General features: G+C 38.6%; 1 protein-coding gene across 3 annotated transcripts in view; it reads left to right on the top strand.

Moving 5' to 3' along the window:
- The first annotated feature begins 3887 nt into the window (after nucleotides 1–3887).
- DAW1 (dynein assembly factor with WD repeats 1) overlaps nucleotides 3888–23930 on the top strand; it is a 45650-nt gene continuing 25607 nt past the window's right edge. The window contains exons 1-4 of one of the 3 annotated variants that reach the window (XM_072796543.1): nucleotides 3888–4033; nucleotides 16821–16893; nucleotides 20310–20454; nucleotides 21856–21914. In XM_072796543.1, coding sequence (XP_072652644.1) covers nucleotides 3994–4033; nucleotides 16821–16893; nucleotides 20310–20454; nucleotides 21856–21914 — 317 coding nt within the window. In that variant the 5' untranslated portion in view covers nucleotides 3888–3993. Of the gene's footprint in view, nucleotides 4034–13018; nucleotides 13159–16820; nucleotides 16894–20309; nucleotides 20455–21855; nucleotides 21915–23930 lie in introns of those variants that run through there. The other 2 variants (XM_072796545.1, XM_072796544.1) reach the window with 2 other exon arrangements.

A 23930-nucleotide genomic window follows, 5' to 3' on the forward strand; every position in this document is an offset into this window, starting at 1 on the left:
TATTTTATTTTTACAGATATTTATTTTATTATATATATTATTTTCTATATATATATATATATATTTTTTTATTTTTATTTTTTTCCAGAATCAGATGCCTTGTACCTGAAACATGCCTGGGAGTGGTAGGTCCTCTCCATATACTTACTGACTCAATTAGTGGCCCCCGGTGCCGCTGGTTTTCTGGTCCCAGATAAAATCAGGTATTCCATTCGTCTGTCAGTGATGTGGAGGCAGAAAGGGGAAGAAGTTTCAAGTTGCTGTGCTGGGGTCCCAAGTGCCTGGGATGCACGGCTGACCTCTACTGACAGTCTCTGCACATTCAGATCTCATTCTTTGTACTTTCTTTCCCAGGAGGGAGCGGCACCTCTCATTTCTATGTAACTGCTTTCACTGGTTGCCCCCGGAGACTAGGGATTACGGCCTCTCCCTGATGCCAAGCTTCTTTCCAGGAGGGACCAGGTCAAATGGGAGCCACCAAGTCCTGCTGGGGCTGGACCCCCATTGCCGCCCATCCACCCCGCCTCAGGGCTGAGTCAGATTCCCCAGGCTGACTCCTGCCTCCCTCCCTTGGTCCTTTCTTTCCCTCTCCCACTTGGAGAGATTCCCCCGCCCTCAGCCTTCCTTCGCGGTCTGGTATCCATCCATTGGTGTCCTCAGCACATTGGAGCCTCGGAAAGCCAGTTATGTAGAGAATTCCGGTTTCTTCCCACACTGTTTCTGGGCCCTACTCGCATCCTCAGATGTGGCTGAGCAAGCAGCTTACCGTCCCTGACAATCAGGGAAGACTTCAGAATACATAAAAGGCCTGATGATGGGGGGAGAGGGCCCATGTTCACCCAGCCCTGGCCCAGCCATTGTAACTAACATCCGATACCACCTGAGTGGTTTTCATACATTACTGTTCACCAGAATCCCCATAAAAAACTTGTTCGAACATGGATTGTCGGGCATCCACTCACTACCAGCATTTCTGATCCTGTAGGTGGTAGGGTGGGGCAAGAATTTACATTTCTAGCAAGTTCCCAGGTGATACTGATGCTGCTGGTCCAGAGTCACACTGAGAACTGAAACCCACTGTGGCTTCAATCCACGAGACAAAATTAGTTTGGGAGGAGCAAAGTTAATGCTACTAATGTTTTTTTTAAAGTTTCTTGTTACTCAAGGCAGGTGTCAGTGGGAAGAAACTCAAGTCAAATGTCACTTTTATATGTATAAACCCGTGTGGATGGCAATTGTTGCTCTAGTGAGTCAACGGCCAGATCAACACAGAATGGCAGGAGTTGATGAGAAGTATGATACAACTTTTAGGACGGTCTCTAGAGTAGCCCTTCGAGGAAGTCATACCAAGTCAGCCGGACACTAAGATAAGCACCCATCGCCTGGGCGATGTAAGGGGTTTTGTTTTTGTGGATTTCCACACATCACTCATGGCTAACGGCTCTGCACTGGGAGTGAGTGAGCATGAAACAGACACACAATTACTCAAGTTGAGAGATTCATGCAGCACCTTCCAGGAATGAGTAGATGGTGAGTCAATTAAGCGTAGCGGTAACCTCAACGTAAGCCAAAGCCCAAAGAGAAATCTTCCCACATTCATGAACTTTACTGGTTTCTCTTTGGATCACCACTTCACCGTGTTTGCATACAACCCTACTGCCTCCCAAAAACGGGGATGAGGGGACTTCCATTGGGTGCTTGTCACAGGATTCTGAGCTGTCAAGTCACAACACTAGGCATTCCATCAGCAGAGAGTATCTGGGTGTTAGGGAGAAACTGAGAGGGAACTTTAGGACAGTCAGGGCACTTTGACATCCAGATAAATGACTCTCAAGCAAGGACAGAGGTGAGGGCTCCTCACCCCTAGTGGGCATGGGCTGCGGAAATACAGGATGTCAACACCAGGGGCCTGTGCCCCAGAGTAGGTAAAGAGGGCTCTAGAAATGACATGGAGGTGGTGAGGAAGTTCTCTAACTTAGGTGGAAGAATTTGGCTTACACTCTCTGAGCCAGTGGAAGGATGTCAAAAGCTGCAGAGCTGGAATTCTTTTTTTTTTTTAAGGAGCAAGAAGGCAACCTGTTAGAATATGCAGTTCAAGGGAGTAGGAGAAATCCTTTACCTGGAACAGAAAGACACAAGAGCCATGTAGGGAGTTCAGGAACTCCTGGAAAATGGGGGGAATAGTGAAAGAGACAGGTAAGAGTGGTGGAGGCTCTCGCTCTCACAACTAGAGGAAGGTAGATGTAGAATTTAGGGGTGAAACAGGGAGTGAGCTTGAACTTGGGGCTCTCTTAACAAAGTGGAGCCAAATGGTTCTGTGGTTGCTATCGATATCCTGGAATATTCTGAAGCCTGGCTGGTTCTGTGGAAAACAAAAGCCACTTTTTATTTTGTAATAATGTCAAGCTTATGGAGAAGTTGCAAGAGTAGGACAAAGAACTTCTGAAAATGAGCCCTTGAACCCTTGCCTAGCTGGATTCAACACTTTTCCTCAGTGGCTTTATTGTTTCTTATCCATCCACATATCCAAACACACACACACACACACACACACACACACACACACACACACATCTATACATAAATATAAAATTTTCAAAACTATCTGAAAATCGATCGCAGATATCATAGCCTTTATCTCTAAATAAATCAGTGTATTTTTTCTAAGAACAAAGACATTGCCTTACATAACCACGGTCCAAATATCAAAATCAGGAAACTTAATATTGACATAATATCGATATCTTCAAAACTGTAATGTCTCATCCAGTTGTCCCAATCATGTCCTTTATAGCTAATTTTCTTCCTGGCTCAGGACCCAGGATCACTAGGTACATTTAAATGTCTCTAGTGCCCTTTAATCTGAAGGAATTGCAGTCTTTTTCTTTCTTGACCTTGACAGTTACTTCTACAATTGATTCAATTTGGGTTGCCCTGATGTTTCCTGGTGATCAGAGACGGGTGATGCTTTGCAGGCAGGAATCCCAGAGAACTGCTGTGTCCTTGTCATTGCACTGTCAGGGGGTACCAACGTCAGCTTGTCCCTACACTGGGGATGTCCACTTCCATCCCATGGTTAAATGGCATCTTCCTGATTTCTCCATTGTGAAGCTCCTATTTTTCCAAAGGCCTCATTCAAAATGTCAAAAGCAATCTAATAACAGTTAACTTTTGTTGAGTACTTACTCTGAGCCAGAAAAATGAGAAAACTAAAGCAGAGTGATTGAATCCATTTCCAAAGCTCAGGGGCGCCTGGGTGGCTCAGTGGTTGAGCTTCAGCCTTTGGCTCAGGTGTGATCCCGGGGTCCTGGGATCGAGGCCCACGTGGGGCTGCCTGCATGGAGCCTGCTTCTCCCTCTGCCTGTCTCTCTCTCTCTCTCTCTCTCTGTGTCTCTCATGAATAAATAAATAAAATCTTAAAAAACAAAAAAAGGAAGTCCCAGAAAGCCTTAAACCCAGGATGGACAGTAGTGTGTGGGGTCCCAGTGATGCACCTGCCTTCCCATCTTGCCTCCACCACTGGCTAGCTGTGGGGGTTCTCACTTTCTTTGGGGGGGGGGGTCTTCACTTTCTCTGATTCTGGGGGTGGGGGTGGGTGGGCAGGAAGAAATGATGCACCACTGCAGCCTCAGTCTCCATAGCTTCAGGTGTACAGGGCGCCAAGCGCAGCGTCAGGCCCAGCGGCAGCACGTGCAGCCTCTTCCCTTGTGGTCCTAGTTCTTCTGTGGGGACAGGGCCACGAGGAGGGCCCGGGAATGGGGACCCCGAGGGGGGTTTTCTCCCGTTCCTCCTCCTTGGAATCCCTTGGGCCGAAGCGCGCGCGCCTCGCCCTTGTGAGGTCACCCGCCTGCGGTCCCCGGGGGGCCCCCCCGCCCCCGCCCGAGCAGCGCGCCCCGGGAGCCCGCGCATGCGCACCTGCGCCCCGCCGCTGTTGGGCCGTTTCCATGGCTACGAAGAGCGTCGCGAACCCGGGGATCGGGCGAGGAGCAGAAGATGAAGCTCAGGAGCCTCCTGCTCCGCTATTACCCGCCAGGTACCGGCCGGGGTCCCTCCGTCCTGGCCGCGGGAGGCTCCGGGGCGGGGGGGGGGTCCCCTGGTGAGGGATCCCTGTGCGCGGGGGCGCGGGAGGCGGGGCGCTGCTGGACACGGTTGCTCCAAGCATTCAAAGGGATTTTTTTTTTTTTTAGGAAGTCTTTAAACGTTGAAGTTGCTGAGTTATAATGCTTTTCTGCTTTTCTGACTCGCTAGGAATGTGGCAGACGGAGAGGGAGGGGGGTGATGTCCCGACAGATTGGTTTCCAGAGGAGCAGACGCTGAAAGGACCACATTGCCGATTATTTTATTTTATTTTGTTTTGTTTTATTTATTTTATTTTATTTTATTTATATTATTTTATTTTATTTATTTTGTTTTTTTATTTTATTTATTTTATTTTATTTTATTTATTTTATATTATTTTATTTTATTTATTTTATTTTATTTATTTTATATTATTTTATTTTATTTATTTATTTTATTTTATTTATTTTATATTATTTTATTTTATTTATTTTATTTTATTTTATTTATTTAATTAATTTTATTTTATTTATTTATTTAATTTATTTATTTAATTTTATTATTTTTTATTTATTTATTTTATTTTATTTATTTAATTAATTTTATTTTATTTATTTATTTAATTAATTTATTTAATTTTATTATTTTTTATTTATTTATTTTATTTTATTTATTTATTTTATTTATTTTATTTTATTATTTTTTATTTATTTTATTTTATTATTTTTTTATTTATTTTATTTTATTTTATTTATTTTATTTTATTTTATTTATTTATTTTATTTTATTAATTAATTAATTTTATTTTATTATTTTTTATTTATTTATTTTATTTTATTTTATTTATTTAATTAATTTATTTTATTTTATTTATTTATTTAATTAATTTATTTTATTTTATTATTTTTTATTTATTTTATTTTATTTTATTTTATTTATTTATTTTATTTATTTTATTTTATTTTATTTTATTTTATTTTATTCTTATTTACAAAAATAATTTAAAAGGTGTTATTTATTTATTCATGAGAGATAGAGCGAGAGGCAGAGACAAGGGCAGAGGGAGAAGCAGGCTCCATGCAGGGAGCCCGACGTGGGACTCAATCCCAGGACCCCGGGGTCATGTCCTGGGCCGAAGGCAGGCGCTCAACCGCTGAGCCACTCAGGCATCCTTGCCTTTTATTTTATTTCTTTTTTTTTCTATTTTCTTTTTTTTTTAATATAAATTTATTTTTCATTGATGTTCAATTTGCCAACATACAGAATAACACCCAGTGCTCATCCCGTCAGGTGCACCCCTCAGTGCCCGCCAACCACGTCAGGATGTGTTGAATATGAAAAGGAAAATGCGGGCAGCCCAGGTGGCTCAGCGGTTTAGCGCCGCCTTCGGCCCAGGGCCTGACCCTGGAGACCCAGGATCGAGTCCCACGTTGGGCCCCTGTCGGGCTCCCTTCATGGAGCCTGCTTCTCCCTCTGCGTGTGTCTCTGCCTCTCTCTCTCTCTCTCTCTGTGTCTGTCTCTCATGAATAAATAAATACAGTAAATACAAATTCCTGAGTCCACCATCAGAGCCTCTGATTTAAAAAAAGGAAAATGCCCATGCAACAAGGCATATTCGCATTCCAGGCCACACGTATCAGTTGACCCCAGACGCATGTTTATTGAGGACCAGCCACCAGGCGCTGTGCCCTGCTTTAAGGTCACAGTCCTTGATTCCAATGAGTTAAGGAATTTCAAAATATGCCCACAGAACCCTGTAGGTTTAGAGTGGGATAAGCTGGCCTGGTTGTCTTGTTTCATAGGTGAGGGTATGGTCACCTTTGAAGAATGAGTGAAGCCCACTGGTCACCCAGTTTCATAGGTACAGAAATAGAGGCAGGGGCGCCTGGGTGGCTCAGTGGTTGGGCATCTGCCTTTGGTTCAGGTCATGAACCCTCCCCCCTCTCCTGTGATTGAGTTCCGCATAAGGGTCCCCACAGGGAGCCTGTTTCTCCCTCTGACTATGTCTCTGCTTCTCTCTCTGTGTCTCTCATTAATAAATAAATAAAATCTTAACAAAAATAAATAGGGGCAGAACTCTTGGTTCCAATTCCGAACTCACTTTAAAAATAAGGATATAAAATTTAAAAATCTGCAAAACTTGCACAAAGCAGTAGTTGACCAAGTATTCCTGCCGGATGAGAAGTTTGGGCCTCCCTGTAAAGGTACGCCTTGCAGCAACTATCTCCAATATGAAGTTAACATTTGTAGTAAAGACACTTGTTTTATCCTTCTTAGGATTACAACTAAAATAACATGAAAAGGCTCAAGATGTGAGAGGTAGCACGTAGGAAATTGTAAATGGCTTGTTCTCTTGAAGCATTCACAACTTTACTTTGGCTGTGCTTGGTGTAGGCTGGTGCTGGTTCCCCAAAATAGATCTGATTTGCGAATGACTTGCTTTCATTCATCCCTTTGCTGTGGAGTGTAGGTTAGGAAGATGAGCTCTGGGATCACAATAACTGGCTCTCATCGTATACAGTATACAGATTTTGTAACTTGAGCAATTTGTTTCAATCCATCAAGGCTTTTCGACCATCAAGTCACATGGTGATGATGATACTCCTTTTGCTGATCTACTGACCCTTTACAGCTACTCTCTCATTTATCTCTTTCCCTTCAGAGCAAACCTCCTTGGAAGAATAGTGTCCCCATTTCTCTTCTCTCTTCTGTCTTGGACTCACTCCTACGGTGTTATCACCTTCATGGCTCCACTGAAACTGCATTCTTTTAAGATCCTCAGTGGCCTCCAAGATCACTAAACCCACTGGCCACCTCTTTGTCCTTCCTGTCCTCAGCTGACAGTAGCATTTGATGCCTTTGGCCACTCTGTCTTTTGGCTTCCAGGACACATTGTTTTTTACTTGTACTTTTTTGTTGCTCCTTCTTCATCCATCTTGTTGACTTCCCTTCCTTCTGATCTTAATGTTGGATTGCTCCAGAGCTCTGTCCTTGGACTTCTCTATCTATACTTATCAGCCAGGTGATCTCATCCATTCTCAAGGTTTAAAAACCCGAATGAGTCATCCTGAGTACCTCATGGCCTACCTGGTTGTTCTTTTGGATGTGCAATGTACATCTCATATGGGGTATCTTGTGGTCTCCCTCATCCCAGTTAATGGCAGCGCCATTCCTCCACTTGTCCCTGCCAAAACCTTGGACTCATCTTTCTCTCCCATCTTGCATACTCCACATTTGGCCCAGTAACAAATCCTGCCAGTTCCCCATTAAAATATACACAGGATTCAGGGGCTCATGGGTGGCTCAGTGGGTGAAGCATCTGCTTTCGGCTCAGGTCCTGGGATTGAGCCCTCCATCAGGCTTCCTGCTCACAGAGAACCTGCTTTTCTGTCTCTTCCCTGCTTGTGCTGTCTCTCTCTCTCTTCCTCAAATAAATAAATAAAATCTTTAAAAACTTAAAATATATACGGGACTCAACAGTTTCACCTCACAGCAATGGCTACCATGCTTTCTATTGCTAGAGTCTCCACCCTTGCCCTACTTCTGTGTATTTTCAACACAGCATCAGGATGATAGCTAGAACATAAATCTGATCATGTCACTCTTATGCTTGAGCTCTCTGATGGCTTTTCATTTCACTTAAAATAAAAGCACCATCATCTCTAAGGCATTAATCTCCACGGCACTACAGGATCTTCTTTGATTTTGCCTCTGACTTCACCCCGCTTCCCCTCTGGCAGCACTAGTCGTCTTGGGGTTCCTTGGATGGGCTGGGCATGCCCCCACTCAGGGTTTCTGCACTTGCTGCTCTTTTTGGCTGCAATAATTTTCTCTGGACATCTACAGAGCCAGCATTCTCACATTTTTTGGCTCTGTCCTTAAAAGTAAGTGAAGTAAATAAAGTGAAGCCACGCTTTCTAGAATTTCCCAACTTCTCCTCAAGATATTTCATAACATCCTCCCCCGCTTTATTTTTTTCTTGGCCCTCTCTCAGTTCATTGTGCCATAATTTTACTTACTTATTTCAAATAGTCACCCCGGCTAGAATAAAAGCTTCATGAGGTCCTGGACTCAGTAAAATCTGTTTACTACCACATCTCTAGCACTTGGAATAGAGACTGGTCAATAAATAGGTGCTCACATATTTGTTGAATAAATGAATGAGTTTAATGAGATGATGTGTGTTGAGTAGAATGCCTGGAGCTCCTCCTGAAATGTGAATAGGTCAAACAGGTGGTCTATCGGTTTCACTCCAGCTCTGAAAGTCCAGGGTTCCAACGGCAATCTCACATTCAAGTAATGCTTTAGACTTACACTTGCAACTGTTGCCTTAATGATTATATTTTATAATGAAGTCATACCACTAGCATGTTAGACACTTAATTTCTGAATTCCAGTGGTTGGTGATCCATACATTATACGCAAGTTTCCAACATACTACTGAATAGCAGGTAGGTGTTAAAATAACTTTATCAAGTAGGAAAAAAATCGCTCACCACTGAATCATTCTTGTGTTATCTTTGTCCCTTCTGCAATTTTGTTTAATTTCTTAACCCCCAGATTTCAGTCCTCCTACTTTCTTTTGAGTAACATATAGGTCAGGAGCATTCCACACTGTTGGCATCCATGGAATTGTCCCTCTCACATAAAAGTAATATGGCTAATCAAACATGGGCATTCTCTTTTTATCTCATTCATTAATCCATAAGCTCTTCTCTTTGTGAAGAGTGGGTGTTGCATACGTGTTTTTCAACTGACTCAGGCATGGCAATCTTTGTCTTTTACTTCTTGTATGTAGGCTCCAAGGTTTTTGGGCCAAGAGAAGGAGTTAAATAAACGTTAATTAAACTAATTAATATTCTGAGCACTTTAAAGGTCTCTGTTGGTTGAATGTGCTCTGAGTAAGGAACACTTGTGTCTTTTTAAGCTTAGCCTTATAGTGCTTTGCAGAATGTTGGGGGTAGCAGCTTCTTAAGTGTTTTTGGGAATCATATCTACTGCACAAAAATTCACAACCGGGGCAGATGGAAAACATTAAGAAACTGTGGGAAACAATCACCACGGAACAATATGTGCTCCTAGGAGCATCTTTTTCTGTTTTGTGCCTGTACTCTTCGTTGACATGACCCAGCTTTGGGCTCATATTGCAGCTCAGTGCTCATGGGAAGGATGAACATTTAACCTTGATGCTTTGTAACAGTCAAACAGTCCAATTATAGGTTTCAGATTTTGCTCTTTTTTTTTTTTAGATCCATTTGAATCATAACCCAACTAGTTTTTGGTAGTTAACTTTTACAATTTTTATTTTATAAGAAACAAAGTAGCTGTGAATAAAGAATGGAGAATTTTGTGAATTCACTAAAATTATTTAGGGCATTTCCTTAGGATAATAGATCATGCTATGTGGGCTCTCAAGTGCTAATTCTTTTCAATTTTTCTCTGAGGTACAGATTAGGATTACATTATTTACTTATTGTTTACATCATTTATTTACTCAGCTATTTATGGAATGCCTACTTTTGTCAAAAATAAATAGTATATCTTCAGTGCTCTTATATATAATGCAAAATATTTAAAATTACAGAATAGGAAAGAAGCAGTCGTTAATGATAGTGATGCCTTAAACTGATAGAAACTTTGTATGTTATTTGAGTTTTCAAATAACCTTATTGGGATCTTGATCTTCAGGAGTTGATATGCTAATAATGTTAATCTCTATCATTTTTCTTCCTTTTTCTCCATGTTCTAATTTTTCTCTTACTTTTTTCTATTATAAAAGTAGTATTCATTTTTAATAAAATTCTGAAAAATATATAAAAGGATAGCTAAGAACATCCTCAATCCACTGAAGGTGTGATGGCTTTTTGAAGGAGCCACCTGATATGTCTGAGAATGCCTATTTCCTCAACCTTGCTAATATTTGGTATTATCAGTCTTTGCAATCTTTGCTATTCTGATGACTAAAAGTTGTATTTCTTATTGTATTTTGTATTTCTTTGTAATGGAGTTGGGAATATTTTATTTTGGTCTGTTTATTGGTCATTGTCTCTCTCTGGTAGCAAATTAACCGTTCATGCCTTTTGCCCATTTTCTTGTTAAAAATCATTTTTAGATTCTTTATGTTAAGGTCTTTAAGCTTTGTATTTATCGTTGAAATGTTTTTGCTCATTGTCATTTATCTTTAACTTTGTGGGATCTTGTCTTGTGTAGAAGCTTCAAATTAATTTTAGACAAATGCAGCAATTTTTTTCTTCTTTAGGTGTTGAGTTTCACATCATGCTTAAAAAGCCAATTACTTACACTAAGATGTAAATATGTCCTGTTATTTTCACCATTTTATATTTTGTTTTTAATATTAAAATCTCTAATCAACCTAGAATATATCTTTGTATGTTGTGTGGTAGAAATCCAATTTTATGAATTTTTCCAACTACATCATTATTTATTGTATAGTTTATTCTCTCCCTACTTGTTTAAAAAATTACTTTTAGTTTATTTTTAAACTCCCATATATAGTCAATTCTATTTTTTTTTAAAAGATTTTATTTATTTACTCATGAGAGACAGAGAGAGAGAGAGAGAGAGAGGCAGAGACACAGGCAGAGGAAGAAGCAGGATCCATGCAGGGAACCCGATGAGGGACTCAATTCTGGGGCTCCAGAATCACGCCCTGGGCCAAAGGCAGGCACAAAACCACTGAGACACCCAGGGATCCCTAGTTAATTCTATTATGTTGATCTAATTTTGTATCAGAATCACATTTTATTGTTCTATAGTCTGTTATAATACATGGTAAATTTTCAAATTCCAAAAAATAAAGTTATTATAATTACTTTAATTCATAGATTAATTTGACCTGTTTATAATATTATGTTCTCTCATCTAGAAATGTGTCTCCATTTATCACAATTTTCTTTTCTGTTCAGTAGTATAGCTAGGTCTTGGACACTTCTTGTTAATTTTATGTGTAAGTGTTTGATGCAATTATAAATGTGATCTTTCCTTTACTTGAATCTTCTCTTGTCAATGTATCTAATTCTTTTTTTTTTTTGATGAAAAACATGACATTGTTTTAATATCCACATTTCCTTGAATAGTACAGAGGTTGAAAACAGGTTGCTGCAAGCTTTTTAAAAATGTGCTAGTAATATTCATTATAGAAAATCTTAATAATACAAGTCTGAGGAAGAAAATTAAAGTCACCCTAAAAAAATAAAAAAAAATAAAAAAAATAAAAAAATAAATAAAAATAAAAATAAAGTCATCCTAATCTCGATGCCCTGTTGTACCCTCTTAATTCCCTGTTGCTGTTTTTGATACATAGATTTACAGATGTCTGCTTTATTTTGTAAATGAAGTGGATCATACTCCATGTGAACTGCTTTGTCCTGAACATATTTCCATCAGAAGACATGTGTTCTAATCCTGGTTCTGTCCTTGGCTTACTATGACCAGTCAATAAATCCCATTAGGTCTTGGTCTTCTGGCCCATGGTCTAGGGATCACACACCTGGCCTCACATACCTTTATATGACCAGCGCCCACCAGCTGTAGGGCAGAGGGAGAGAGGGACCTAGTCAGTCAACCTACCCTTGACTTTGCAGACTTCTATATCTATCTATCTATCTATCTATCTATCTATCTATCTATCTATCTATCTATTAATTACTATAATTACTTATCCCACTTCTTTACAATTAATTATTGTAATTATACCACTTCTCCTGTGGGTAGAGCACTTCCTACTTTTTTTTTAAGCAATGTATCTAATTCTTACCTACTTCAATCTTAGCTTTTTGAATTTCATTTATTTTTTCTAAGTCCTCTTAAATTCTTCCTAGAACATGTACATATAAGTAGGTTTAAAGATTTTTACAACCTTGTAACATCCATATTTTATTGAAAAAGTTAACGTGGAACCAAAAAGTCAACTTATACTCTAAGGAAATAACTATTTAGAGCAGTTGGCTCTCCACAGATCCTTTGTTTCTTTGTAAGTTTGCTTCTTAGACTAGAGTCTGGTCTAAAGTCTTAAATATGAAAGGATCACTTCTTGGGGCAAAGAAACAAAATAAAACTATACCAAACAAGCCTTTTAGTTATGGTTGTTTGCCTGCGGTGTCCTGGTGTTCTCATCATTAAAACCATGTGGAATGATTTTTCTGTTCTAAAGTGTTATACTTCATTACACAATGGCTGCTTGGGTTTATCTACTGTCCCGAGATTGAAGTTGTGTGGTGGGGTGTGTGGCGATATGTGACACTGGGGAACAAGCTCTGTAGGAGATACAGGATGGAAGGGTAAGACCCTAGACATGTTCGAGGTACAGGCAAGATAGCCACATATCTGGAGCTCCGAGGTCTAGATGGGAGAGTTATAACTGGCAATTATTGGCATATTAATGATAATTAAAGCTATGGGTACTAGTGAACTTAGAGAAAAAAAAATAAAGTGAAGAAAGAATTCCTAGACCCGAACCCTAACGTAAATCAGTACTTAAAGGTGAGGACTAAGAGGAGGAATCAGTAAAGGAGAATGTAAAGTAACAAAGTAGAGAAAAAGACAGATTTCATAAAAGCCCATGGAGAATCATATTTGAAGAAGGAGGGAGTTGGCCATGGTGTCGATTATTTCTGAAAGTCTGTGTGTCATAAAGATAAGGACTGTCAGTTGCATTCAGTAGTCTGGGGACACTCATCCCTAACTAACTAACATTTAGCTCATATATTCAACAAGCACTGTTTGAACAGTCCAAATTTCATGGTGGACACTAGGGATAAAGAGAAGACAGGGACCCAGGAGTACGCAGCCTAGTGAGTCAGGTGTGGCTGGGACAGAAAATGGAAAGATCGTAAACACAACAGGTTGGGGCAGGCACTACCGTGGGAGAAATGAAAGCCAGAGAGGGGGAAGGCGTAAATCCATTTGACGGTGTGGTTTGTACTTGTAGCTGGCGAAATCACAGGCTTACTGTGCATAAACCATCACGACTCATTCCAAGGATGGTCCTCCTGGGAGCATAAAGAAGCATATGACTTTCTTCTCAAAGATGTTGCAATCTCACTGGGGAGAGAAGGCATAGATGTCAAGTAATAGAAGGTGACTGTGTAGGATACGTCACAAGGGAGTATTTGATTAATCTTTAGATAATAAGCACTATTTAATGAGTTTCTAGATGCCAGGTGCTTTATATACTTTATATACTTAAATATATATAATTTAAGGTCAACCAGCAAATTGAAGGTATTATCTACAAATGAGAAGACTGAGATATAAAGAGATTACTAGTATCATGAAATAAGTAGAGACTTGAGCTGGAACTCAAGCTTTTCAACTCTGCCACATTCTATCTCAATGGTCCAGTGCTTTGGAAAGTAAATACAGTGTTTTTGATGGAATTTCCTGTTTTCTCTTGATCTGAAATCTGTTATATCAAATTTGTGGTCATAGGGCAGTGAGTCTCAAATTGGAGGAGGACCCTTGGGGGTTCTTGCACCTTTTCAGTGGAGCCTCAAGGTCAAATCTGTTTTCATAATAACCACAAGATATCATCTGCTTTTTTCATGGTGTTGACATTTGCACTACTGGTACAAAAGCCCTCTGGAAACTTACTTCACATGAGGTAGTGGCAACAAACGTTCACAGCCGTCATTGTATTCCTCACTGACGCAAACTCTTGATAGGAAGAAACCCCCTCAGTTTCACTTAGGAATGCCCTTGATGGAATATTATGCCTGAATGAGATAAGTCAATCAGAGAAAGACAATTATTATATGGTTTCACTCATATGTGGAATATAGGGAACAGTGCAGAGGATCATAGGGGAAGGGAGGGAAAACTGGGAAGTCATCAGAGAGGGAGAAACACTGTGAGAGACTCTTAACTCTAGGAAACAAACTGAAAGTGGCTGGAGGGGGAGGTTGGTAGGGGAATGGGGTAACTGGGTGATGGGCATTAAAGAGGGCATGTGATACAATGAGCACTGGATGTTGTATGCAACTGATAAATCATTGCACACTACATCTGAAACTAAGTATGTACTTTATATCGGCTAATTGCATTTAAATTAAAAGAAAAAAAGAAGGCCCTTGATGAAACAGTAAGACTTAGTAATGTAGTCACATACTGACCTCAGAGTATTTGCATTCCAAGTGATGAAATAGAAAATTCTCATTAAGCACTTCTGCTGCACAGTTATGTTTGAAAGTTATTTGGATGGAAACTCTTGTTGCAGTCATTCATGTGGACTGAGAGATGAACCAGCTGTTTTCCTCAAGGAATACCAGTTTTACTTGAAAGACTGAAAAAAAAAACATGGGTCTCAGATTTGGATATTTGGAAGACATTTTGTTTGAAAACTAGCAAAGCGAGCCTGGAACTTTCAAGCCAGACTGTCAGCATTTCTTGCCAGTGATAAAATTTGAGCTTTCAAGCAAAAATTAGAATTTCAAAAAACTTATCTACTGCCGTGAGCTGGGCAGCTTACTGATCAGTGAAAGAGTTCTCTGATGATAGATATTAGAAGTGATATTAAAAACTATGATTTTTTGGGGGGATATTGTATGATGACAAATGTCACCATTTAGAAGATGGGCATAACTCAGTAAACTAATGTTTTTCAGATGTCTGGTGCATGATATGTAACCATATATGAATAAAATATCCTTTAAAAGTCTGAGATATACCAATGAATTTTAATGTAACAGAGTATGAAGAATTATTTGATGTGGTTTCGGATCCTATGTTGCAACCAATCTTAATGAATCACTGCTTGTTAAGTTTTGATGTAGTATTAAAGAAGGTTATCCATGATTATCTGGAAATGCAATTATTTTATTTCTTCATTTTCCAACTGCATATTTATATGTGGCCAGATTTTTTTCCATATACTTCATTGAAACACCGTGGGAACAGCTTGAATGCAGGAGCAGAGATGAGAATCTAGCTGTCTTTAATTAAGCCAGTTATGAAAGAAATTTGCAAAAGTGTAAAATGATGATAGTTATTTCTATAAAATATGTTATTTACATTAGCATGCTATGACTTTATTATGGCTATTTTATGACAGTTTAATAAATAATTTTAAAAATTCTCAGTTTTAATACAAAAATATTACAAAAACAAAAACTCTTTTGTGTCCTCAATAATTGAAAGAGTATAAAGCAGTCCTAAGATCGAAGCTTTTGAGATCCACTGGCCCATATTTATAGAAGTAGTACGATAAAGTGGATGAGAGGTTCTGTTCAGTTTTTCCCCCATGTAAATTATCTCTGTTGTTCAGAATGAATATATTCTATTGATTTGTCTTCAAGTTCACTGATTCTTTCCTTTGTCATATCCATTCTCCTACTGAGCCTATTCAACAAGTTTTTCATTTTGCCCATTAAACTTTCCAGTTCTATAATTTCCATTCCAGTTTGCTTAAAAAACTTTTATTTTTCTGAGATTTTTCAATTTTTTCATTTGTTTCAAGTGAATTTGTAAATGGTTACTGAAGTATTTTTGACATCTCCTTTAAAATCCTTGTCAAATAATTCCAGCATCTGATTCACCTACATATTTGTTTTTGTTGGTTGTCTTTCTCTGGTTCTTGGTGTGATGGGTGATTTTTTTTTCCTGTTTATTGTGTCCTGGACATTTTGGTTCCTATGTTAGGAGGCTCTTGATCCTATCTGAATCTACTGTCACCATGTTTAGGTGTAACATAGAGGTTCTGGTCTACTTCATGGGTTTTAGTTCCAATGGCAGCTTAGTTTTTTGAGCCCTTACAATATTCTGGTCTGCTTCATTTTTCTGGTGTTGCTAAGGCTCTTGCCCAGTTCCAGTTGGTGCCACCTGCAGGATGGAAGGTACTTCCCAGTATGCCTGCTCTCACTGAATGACCTTGGGGGGAGTGGAGGGACAGGGACAAGACTCTAGGCCTGGTGGGTGACACCACTGGTTAAAAGGCTGGAAGACACTGCTTCAGTGCGTGAATGTGGTGTGAGATACAGGATATCCCAGGACTTCACTACTGCCCCTTTTGCAGGTGGAGGAAGCTGCCCACCAATGGCTAGGTTGCAGGATGGAGTCTGAGTGATCCTAAGACTTTCTTGTAGCTGCCATAGACAGATTAGGTGGTCCCCTGGGGCCCCACCTGAAGGTGTCGAGGAAGTCTGGGGCTTTGTTACTGGGATGTTGCAGACACATCAGACTACTGCTAGGGCCTAGCTTTGCAGGGAGACTGGGAAAGCTCAGGGATTTCCCCTGGGGGATCAGACTGCCTAAGGAGCTCCAGTTGTGGAGCAGGGCTTAAGGCTCCAAATTAGTTCTTTGACTTCCCTTTGCCTGGTCCTTTGGCCACAGAGAGCTAGCTTTACTGTTGCTTGGGTTTTGTTGTCTATGCTTTTTGGTAGTTCCAGGCTCCAAGTTGTTCGGTTTTCTACTTTAAGGGTATATGGGAGGTAAAAAGAAACCCTAGGAACTCACCACACTGTCATTGCTCAAGTCCTGAGACCCTAGTCAGTTTACCCTCTACCAACCTTTGATTATTTTAGCATTGAATAATTTCAAGGATATTTAGCTGTATTTAGAAGGAGGACTAGGGAAAAGTGGAGTTCACACATTCTTATTTTAGTATCAGACATCACTGCATATGTTTTATGCTGAGTAATTCTAAAACTTAAAAAACAGAAATGAAAAAAATTATGGCAAATAGATTAACTTGTGACATTCATTGTCATCATAAGTGTTTTTATAACACATTTGCTTATTTTTTATAGGAATTATGTTGGAATATGAAAAGAATGGAGAATTGAAGACCAAATCCATAGATTTGCTCAACCTCAGTCCCAGGTAAACTAGCTATGTAATGCAACCTGGGTTTTATATCCAGGTGTTTTTTTTTTTTTTTATTGGAAAATGCTGACACAGAGTGATATGTAGATGAGCTGCATGAACACAGGCAATACATGGCTAAAACAACATTCTGTGCTGTGTTCTTTCCTATTTGCTTCAGTGAGTTCTGCTCCAGAGTCTTACTGGGTGAGGAGGAGATGGGAAAAGGATGGTTAGTCTGCCCCTTTTTCATCTTAAATAGACCTGTTGTTGTTTTTAATCTTTTAATTTAGGATAGTTTTAGAAAGTTGTGAAAACACGAGTTCGCACATGCCTCATGCCCTGCATCCCTTATTATTAGCATCGTAGATTCACGTGGTACATTGGTCATAATTAGTGAACTAGTATTGATATATATTATTTCTAACTAAAGACCATATCTTATTCAATTGTCCTTGTTTTTTACCTCCTGGTCTTTTTCTCTCCCAAGATACCATGTTACATTTCATTCAAGTCTTCCCAGGCTCCTCGTGGTGGTGACAGTCTCTCAGATGTCCCTTTTTTTTGATGACCTTAACATTTTTGAGGAATACTGATTATTAGAATTTTAAGAATACTACTGAATCTGTTACTTTCCTGGTAGAAAAACACTTCACAGGGCTGACTGCATTCTGTCCTCCTCATTGTCATGGGGCAGGTTAGGGAGGATCCTGTCTGTCTCTGAAGCTTGTGGGGCACCCTGAGGAAATCCTCGTGTGAAATCATGCTGCCCAGAATTCAGTCCTTTAGGAAATCCTATGCAAGACTCAAAGAAAAAAAGTCCTGTGCAAAACTTCACTTCAAGGGACAGAATCAGATTAGTGATTATTCTGCAGAAGCCCATGGGTTCAGATCAGGTAAAGATATTCTGAGTGGGAGAAAATTTTGAAAAAGAACAAAAATACCACGATATGTGTTTCAGAGTTGTTGGCCAGTGAAACAAGTTATTTTCCATTGTGACCATTCTACTTTGTCATGATTAGTAGGGAGAGGAACAGAATGACAGCAAAGGGACCCCTCTTATAACCACAATTAAACAGTAGACTGGCTGCTCTCTAGCAGCCTCCTGGCTCCTCATGGTTGTGGCTACTTGAGAGGTCCCGAAACTTGTCTGAGGGTAAGGACAGGCTGTGGTTCAGAGGGTGATGGGTTTGATGTGGAGTTCACTTCTTGTTCCAGATGACTGCTCAGAGAAGGTACTCAACCGTTCATTTTTTAATTAAAGAATAAATGGTGGCAGAGATAATGGCATCAAATTTCATCCACAACAAATCATTGTTTTACCTAGTTTTCAGGGAAGACAAGGTCTAAGATCAAGTCAAGATTGTCAGCTATTTTTGTGACTGGCACATATTACTGATTATGCCAGCATGTAGAAAGTTCCTTTGTTAGATGTTCCTTTATTTAGTTGGTAATGATGTGATTTGCACCTTCTATGTGCAAAGCTCCAGGTTAGATTTGATGAGAGGCTGTAATCCCTGCTTTAATGGATGTGTTGTCCAGTTTGAGAAACACACCTGCACAAAACAGAACATCATATGAGTGGCACAGATAAATGTTTATATGAGAGAATAACTTCCAGCTAGAGATTCAGGAAAACACAGATCTCATATTTAAAACAGTATAGATCCTTAGGATGCTGTAGTCATGCTCTGGAGTATATAAATGTCTCAAAGTAAAAAAAAAAAAAAAAAAAAACATGGATCTTATTTTTGGTTCTGCTCCAGAATCTTGGAAGAATTCTGTGCATAGAAACATTTACATGACACGGGACATAGTAGAGTTACAGTACTGAAAAGAGCAATTAGAATACCACAGGGGTGAGATGGGTCAGATTAAACATCTGGTTAATTTGGATCTTGCTGGGAAATCTGTTTTGACCTATAAAAATTTTTGGAAACTCTTCCAAGAGGTATTATTATCTTCTTTATTCTCAGGAAGGTGTGAGTCTTTGGCCAACTGGCTGTCTCGGCATTTATCAAAGTCATTATAAACTGTCTATGACTCATTTCTTTTCTAAATATTCACCTCCTATTCTAATTGATCGTATTTCTTGAGAGCAGGTGCTGTGTCTTTGACCCTCCCAGGGCCTAGCTGTAGAAGGGACTCAGTAAATGTTAGTGGGGTGAATTGTCTTCTACCTCAGTCCCTTACACAGTCTGGAGCTCAGGAACTGTTTATTTACGAAGAGCAGAGGTGTGCTTATCAGAGTTTACATTTCTGGGAAGCAGCTGCTGAGACAGAGATAGGAGAGGTAGGTGGGTGTCAGGTTATTGAGAAGTGGCATCTGTGACAGGAAGTGAAGCAGAGTTCCGCATGAGGAGCCACTGACCACGATGATGCAGATGTGAGCCGAGTCTCTACCAGCCCACAGGGGAGCTCCCGGGTAAAGCTTGAGGGCCAGAGTCCCTCTCGGGACAAAAATGACTAGTGCACTGTGCACTTGTTCAGCCCTGGGCTGAGGGTCATCAGAGGAGGGCATGATGCCCCCAGGCTCCAATGCTGAGGTGGATTCTGAAGAAGCTGCAGCTGGAGGCTGTCAGTTAGCGAAGCACCCCCCTCCCAGAGGGGCCAGGAGTCCATTCTTGAAGGGAGGGGACAGACAGTGCATTTTTGATCCATGGTTGTCACATGTCTTGTGAAATGACCTTATTTTAGCTGTTTTGTGGTTTATAGACATTATTCTCTGTCTTGAACAATTAATATTCTGCACTAGCAAAATTGATCAGCATTGCTATAGATTATTTGAATACTGGGGGGGAAATTTGACTGTACTTTTCAGAGCAGCTTTTTTCTTTTTTGAAAACAATGTCATAGCCCATACAAAATAGTAATCAACATCATCATTCTTTGAATGGCCATTTTTGGTTAGGTCCTTTCTCTTTCCCTAAAAAAATATTTAAAACTTAACCTTTCCAAACCTCAGTTTCTTCTTCATTGAAATCATTGTGATAAAAGCCTTAAATTAGCTCTTGCTACAGGATTAAACAAGAGAATGTATGTAAGGTACAAAATATAGTCATCGCAGGAACATTCCGTACATGTTCATTAAAGAGACAAAAAAAAAAAAACAGGAAAAAAAAATAAAGAGTTTATGTCCAGAACCAGAACCATATGCACTTGACCTTCTCAGGTGAGCAAATCAGAATCCTTGCACACCTTCCACAGAAGACTTGGCTCATGACGAGGCATTCTGAAGAACCCAAGCCACTTTCGTGCAGGCTCGACTTCTTTATTCATGTGTATCTTTTCCTTAGAAATCTCTTAATAATGCTAATGATGTTTTGACAAATTTTACAAAAATGTTTCATAACTCAATGCAGTTCTTCATGGAATGCATGTGTATGCAAATTTTGGTATAGAAAAAAGTAAGTTTTTTCTTTTGTGAATTTCAGCACTGAAGTCAATGCCCTAGTAGAAGAAATACAGAAAGCAGAGCCTCTAATCACAGCTTCAAGATCAGAGCAAGTAAAGCTTTTAATTCAGAGATTACAGGATAAACTCAGACAGCACAGCAACCACACATTCTATCTTTTTAAGGTAATGCTTGTTTTTTTTAAAAAAATAAACAGAAGAACTTCAATGAATTAGCTGGTATCCTATAAATCTGAGACAAAATGCGGTTTATATTTTCTCTTTCTCTCTGTGCCTCACATATATTTGCCGAGACTAAGTCTCAATTAGTGTTTGTTTATTGACTGACTGAAATTCAAACATTTATTTCTTGAGAAGTTAAATAAGGATTTGTAGTAAGTTTGGCTGTTCTTTACAATGTTAAATTTAAAGGATGACCATTAAGGTAGTTTTAAGTTACTGAATAATTAAATATTTTTTCAGTTGGAGTAAATTAAGAGGTTGTATTTCATGGTATGTCAATATTTAATATTTTCAGCTCCATGAGAACTAAATATATTTCAGTAAATTATTTGATATGACTTATATGATAATTTTAATGTGGTATAAATATAGCTATGTTTCTCTACAGCTTATGTTGATTAAATTAAAAGTATAACAAATATAGTCACTTATTCAGGAACAGCTTTTAGTTTTTCTTAATTATTTAACAATATTTAATAGTTTATTCTGATATTGATTCATATTACACTGTTTTTCTTCTTATGACTTAAATAAAATAATAAGAAAATGTAATTATTATTTATATACTTGACATATTCTCTTTGATACAAAATATTCAATCTTTTGTAGTCATCCCTTCAATATATTATTGAAAGATAAAGAAATTATTCTTGTGATACCTTTCTTCCAGCAGGTGGCACTATTTAACTGCAAATATGAGTTCTATAACTCACATGACCTTGTAATTTATCCTCCAAAGGGAACATTTTTGATAGTGAAAAGGGATACTATTAGTAATTATACTCCTGCAGTAGATATAACTGGGACTGTCCCAGCCTAGCCAATCACTCTATCGATAAACAGACTACCCAATTTATTTATGTTCATTTGATAAATGTTAAGCATCCATTTCATGCTTGACAATGCAAGAATTGAAAGATACATAAAATGAGACATATCCTGACTCTAGAGGAGCTTTAGGATTCCAAAAATAATAACAGATTTTAAAATCTATATTTGAAACATGTTTGGTGTATTATCATGTGCAATATTTAAAAGAAAGTGTTATAAATTAGTGCTATTTGATATCTTATTTAGTAGCAATAATTTATTTTACAAGTAAATTCATAGAAAACAGATCCAATTATGTTTTTGTAATTATTTGTAACTACCAAATGTATTATTGGTCTTAATAGTAGAAGGCACAATGTATTTTTTTCTCATTTGTCCAGATAGTGAATTTTTGTTCATTTATTATGTGTAACGAAGACAAACTTGAATGTCTTGATTAGTCTGAAGTTAAGATTAATGAGTTAAACTTAATTTTTTTGAGTCTATAACACATGATGTTTTCTTTCATTGAAGGTTCTCAGAGCACACATACTGCCATTGACTAATGTTGCACTTAATAAATCGGGCTCTTGGTAAGGTTCTCTTAAATTTATTTATTCTAAATTTTAAATTTTTAAAAAATTTATTTATTTATTTGAGAGAGTTAGAGAGAGTGTGCATGTAAGCGGAGGTGGGGGAGGAAGGGCAGAAGGAGAGGGAAAAGCTGAGGGATAAGCAGACTTCCTTCAGTGCAGGGAGCTGGATGCAGGGATCAATCTCAGGACCCTGAGATCATAAGCTGAGCAGAAGGCAGACTCTTTTTTTTTTTTTTTTTTAAGATTTTATTTATTTATTCATGAAAGACACAGAGAGAGAGGCAGAGACACAGACAGAGGGAGAAGCAGGCTCCAGGCAGGGAGCCTAATGTGGGATTCTATCCTGAGACCGCGGATCACACCCTGAACCAGGGGCAGGTGCTCAACCGCTGAGCCACCCAGGGGTCCCAAAAGGCAGACTCTTAACTGGGTCATCCAGACGCCCTTAAAATTTTAAGATTTTAAAATGAAAAAAAATTATTAAAAATGTATTAGAATTTTAAAGCAGTTTTAGGTTTATAGCAAAATTGAGTGGAAGGTACAGATATTTGCCATGTATACCTGGCCCCTACACACCCTCAGATTTCCTCCTTGTCATCTTCCCCCAATGACTTGTGCATTTCTTACAGTTGATAGACCTACATTGACAAACACATCATTTTCATTCAAAGTTCGTAGTTTACATTAGGGGTTGCTTTTGCTTTTGTACATTCTATGGGTTGACAAACATGTAATGACAGGTATCCACCATTAAGGCATCACACAGAGCAGTTTCTCTGCCCTGAGAATCCCCTATGTTCCACCTATGTATTTCTGTATTTCCATTTCTATTCCTTATGTCTAATTTTTAACAACTAAGGAATAAAAACGTCCTTTTAAAAAAATAAACTTTATATATTTAAGGTGCATAACATGATTTGACATACATATACATAATAAAGTAATTGTTATAGTCAAGTTATTTAACGTATTAACTCTTCACAGTTACCACTATTTTGTGTAAAGAAAGCACTTGAAATGTATTCTTTCAGCATATTTCCAGTATTCAATATTATTAACTTTAGTCATCATACCTGTGTATAACATCTCTAGACTTACTCATCCCACATATCTGCAATGTTACACCCTTTGACCAGCATCTCTCCATTTCTCCCACTCCCCAGCCCCTGGTGACTACTGTTCTATTCTCTGCTCCTATGAATTTGACTTTTTTTTTTAAGGTTCTACATATAAGTGAGATCAGACATATTTGTCTTTCCATGTCTGGTTTATTTTACTTAGAATAATGTCCTCCAAGTTCATCCATGTTGTTGCAAATGGCAAAATTTCCTTCCTTCTTATGGAATAATATTCCATTCATTCCTTGATGGACATTTATGTTGTTTCCGTATCTTGGCTACTGTGAACAATGCTGCAAAGAACATGAGAGTGCAAATATATCTATGAGGTTCCGATTTCATTTTTTTTTGGATACGTACCCAGAAGTAAGACTGCTGGATCATATGGTAGTTCTATTTTTAATTTTTTTGGAACCACTATCCTGTCTTCCATCATGATTGTACCAATTTACATCCACAAAGAAGCTAGAAGGAAATACCTAGAGAAGATTCAAAGATACACTGCCTTGTCAACCCTTTCACTTACTTGAGTTTCGATATCAGGATTTGTGTTCAACTTTTATCATTACCACTTGACATAGAGACTGGCTTTCTAATTTCATGCATTTTTTTTTTCTGTGTTGGAGAAGTATCTTTCCTAATGGAATATTTAGGGAATAACTAAGATACTGTTATTTTACTTTATAATATGAGAGGCCAACATACTAATTATTCCTGTAGTCAAATATTCATGTTAGAGGATTGCAAATCTTAGGTAAATATTCATTGAACTTTTACTAGTTTGCTAGTCACGTTCCAGGTCCTGGGGATGATGGCAGTAAACCAGATGGATGGAAGAATTAGCATGTATAGAAAAGAAAAAATAAATGAATTCTTTAGAAACTATCAAAGGTAA

Source organism: Canis lupus, chromosome 24, assembly GCF_048164855.1.
Source record: "Canis lupus baileyi chromosome 24, mCanLup2.hap1, whole genome shotgun sequence".
NCBI classification, from domain to species: Eukaryota; Metazoa; Chordata; class Mammalia; order Carnivora; family Canidae; genus Canis; species Canis lupus.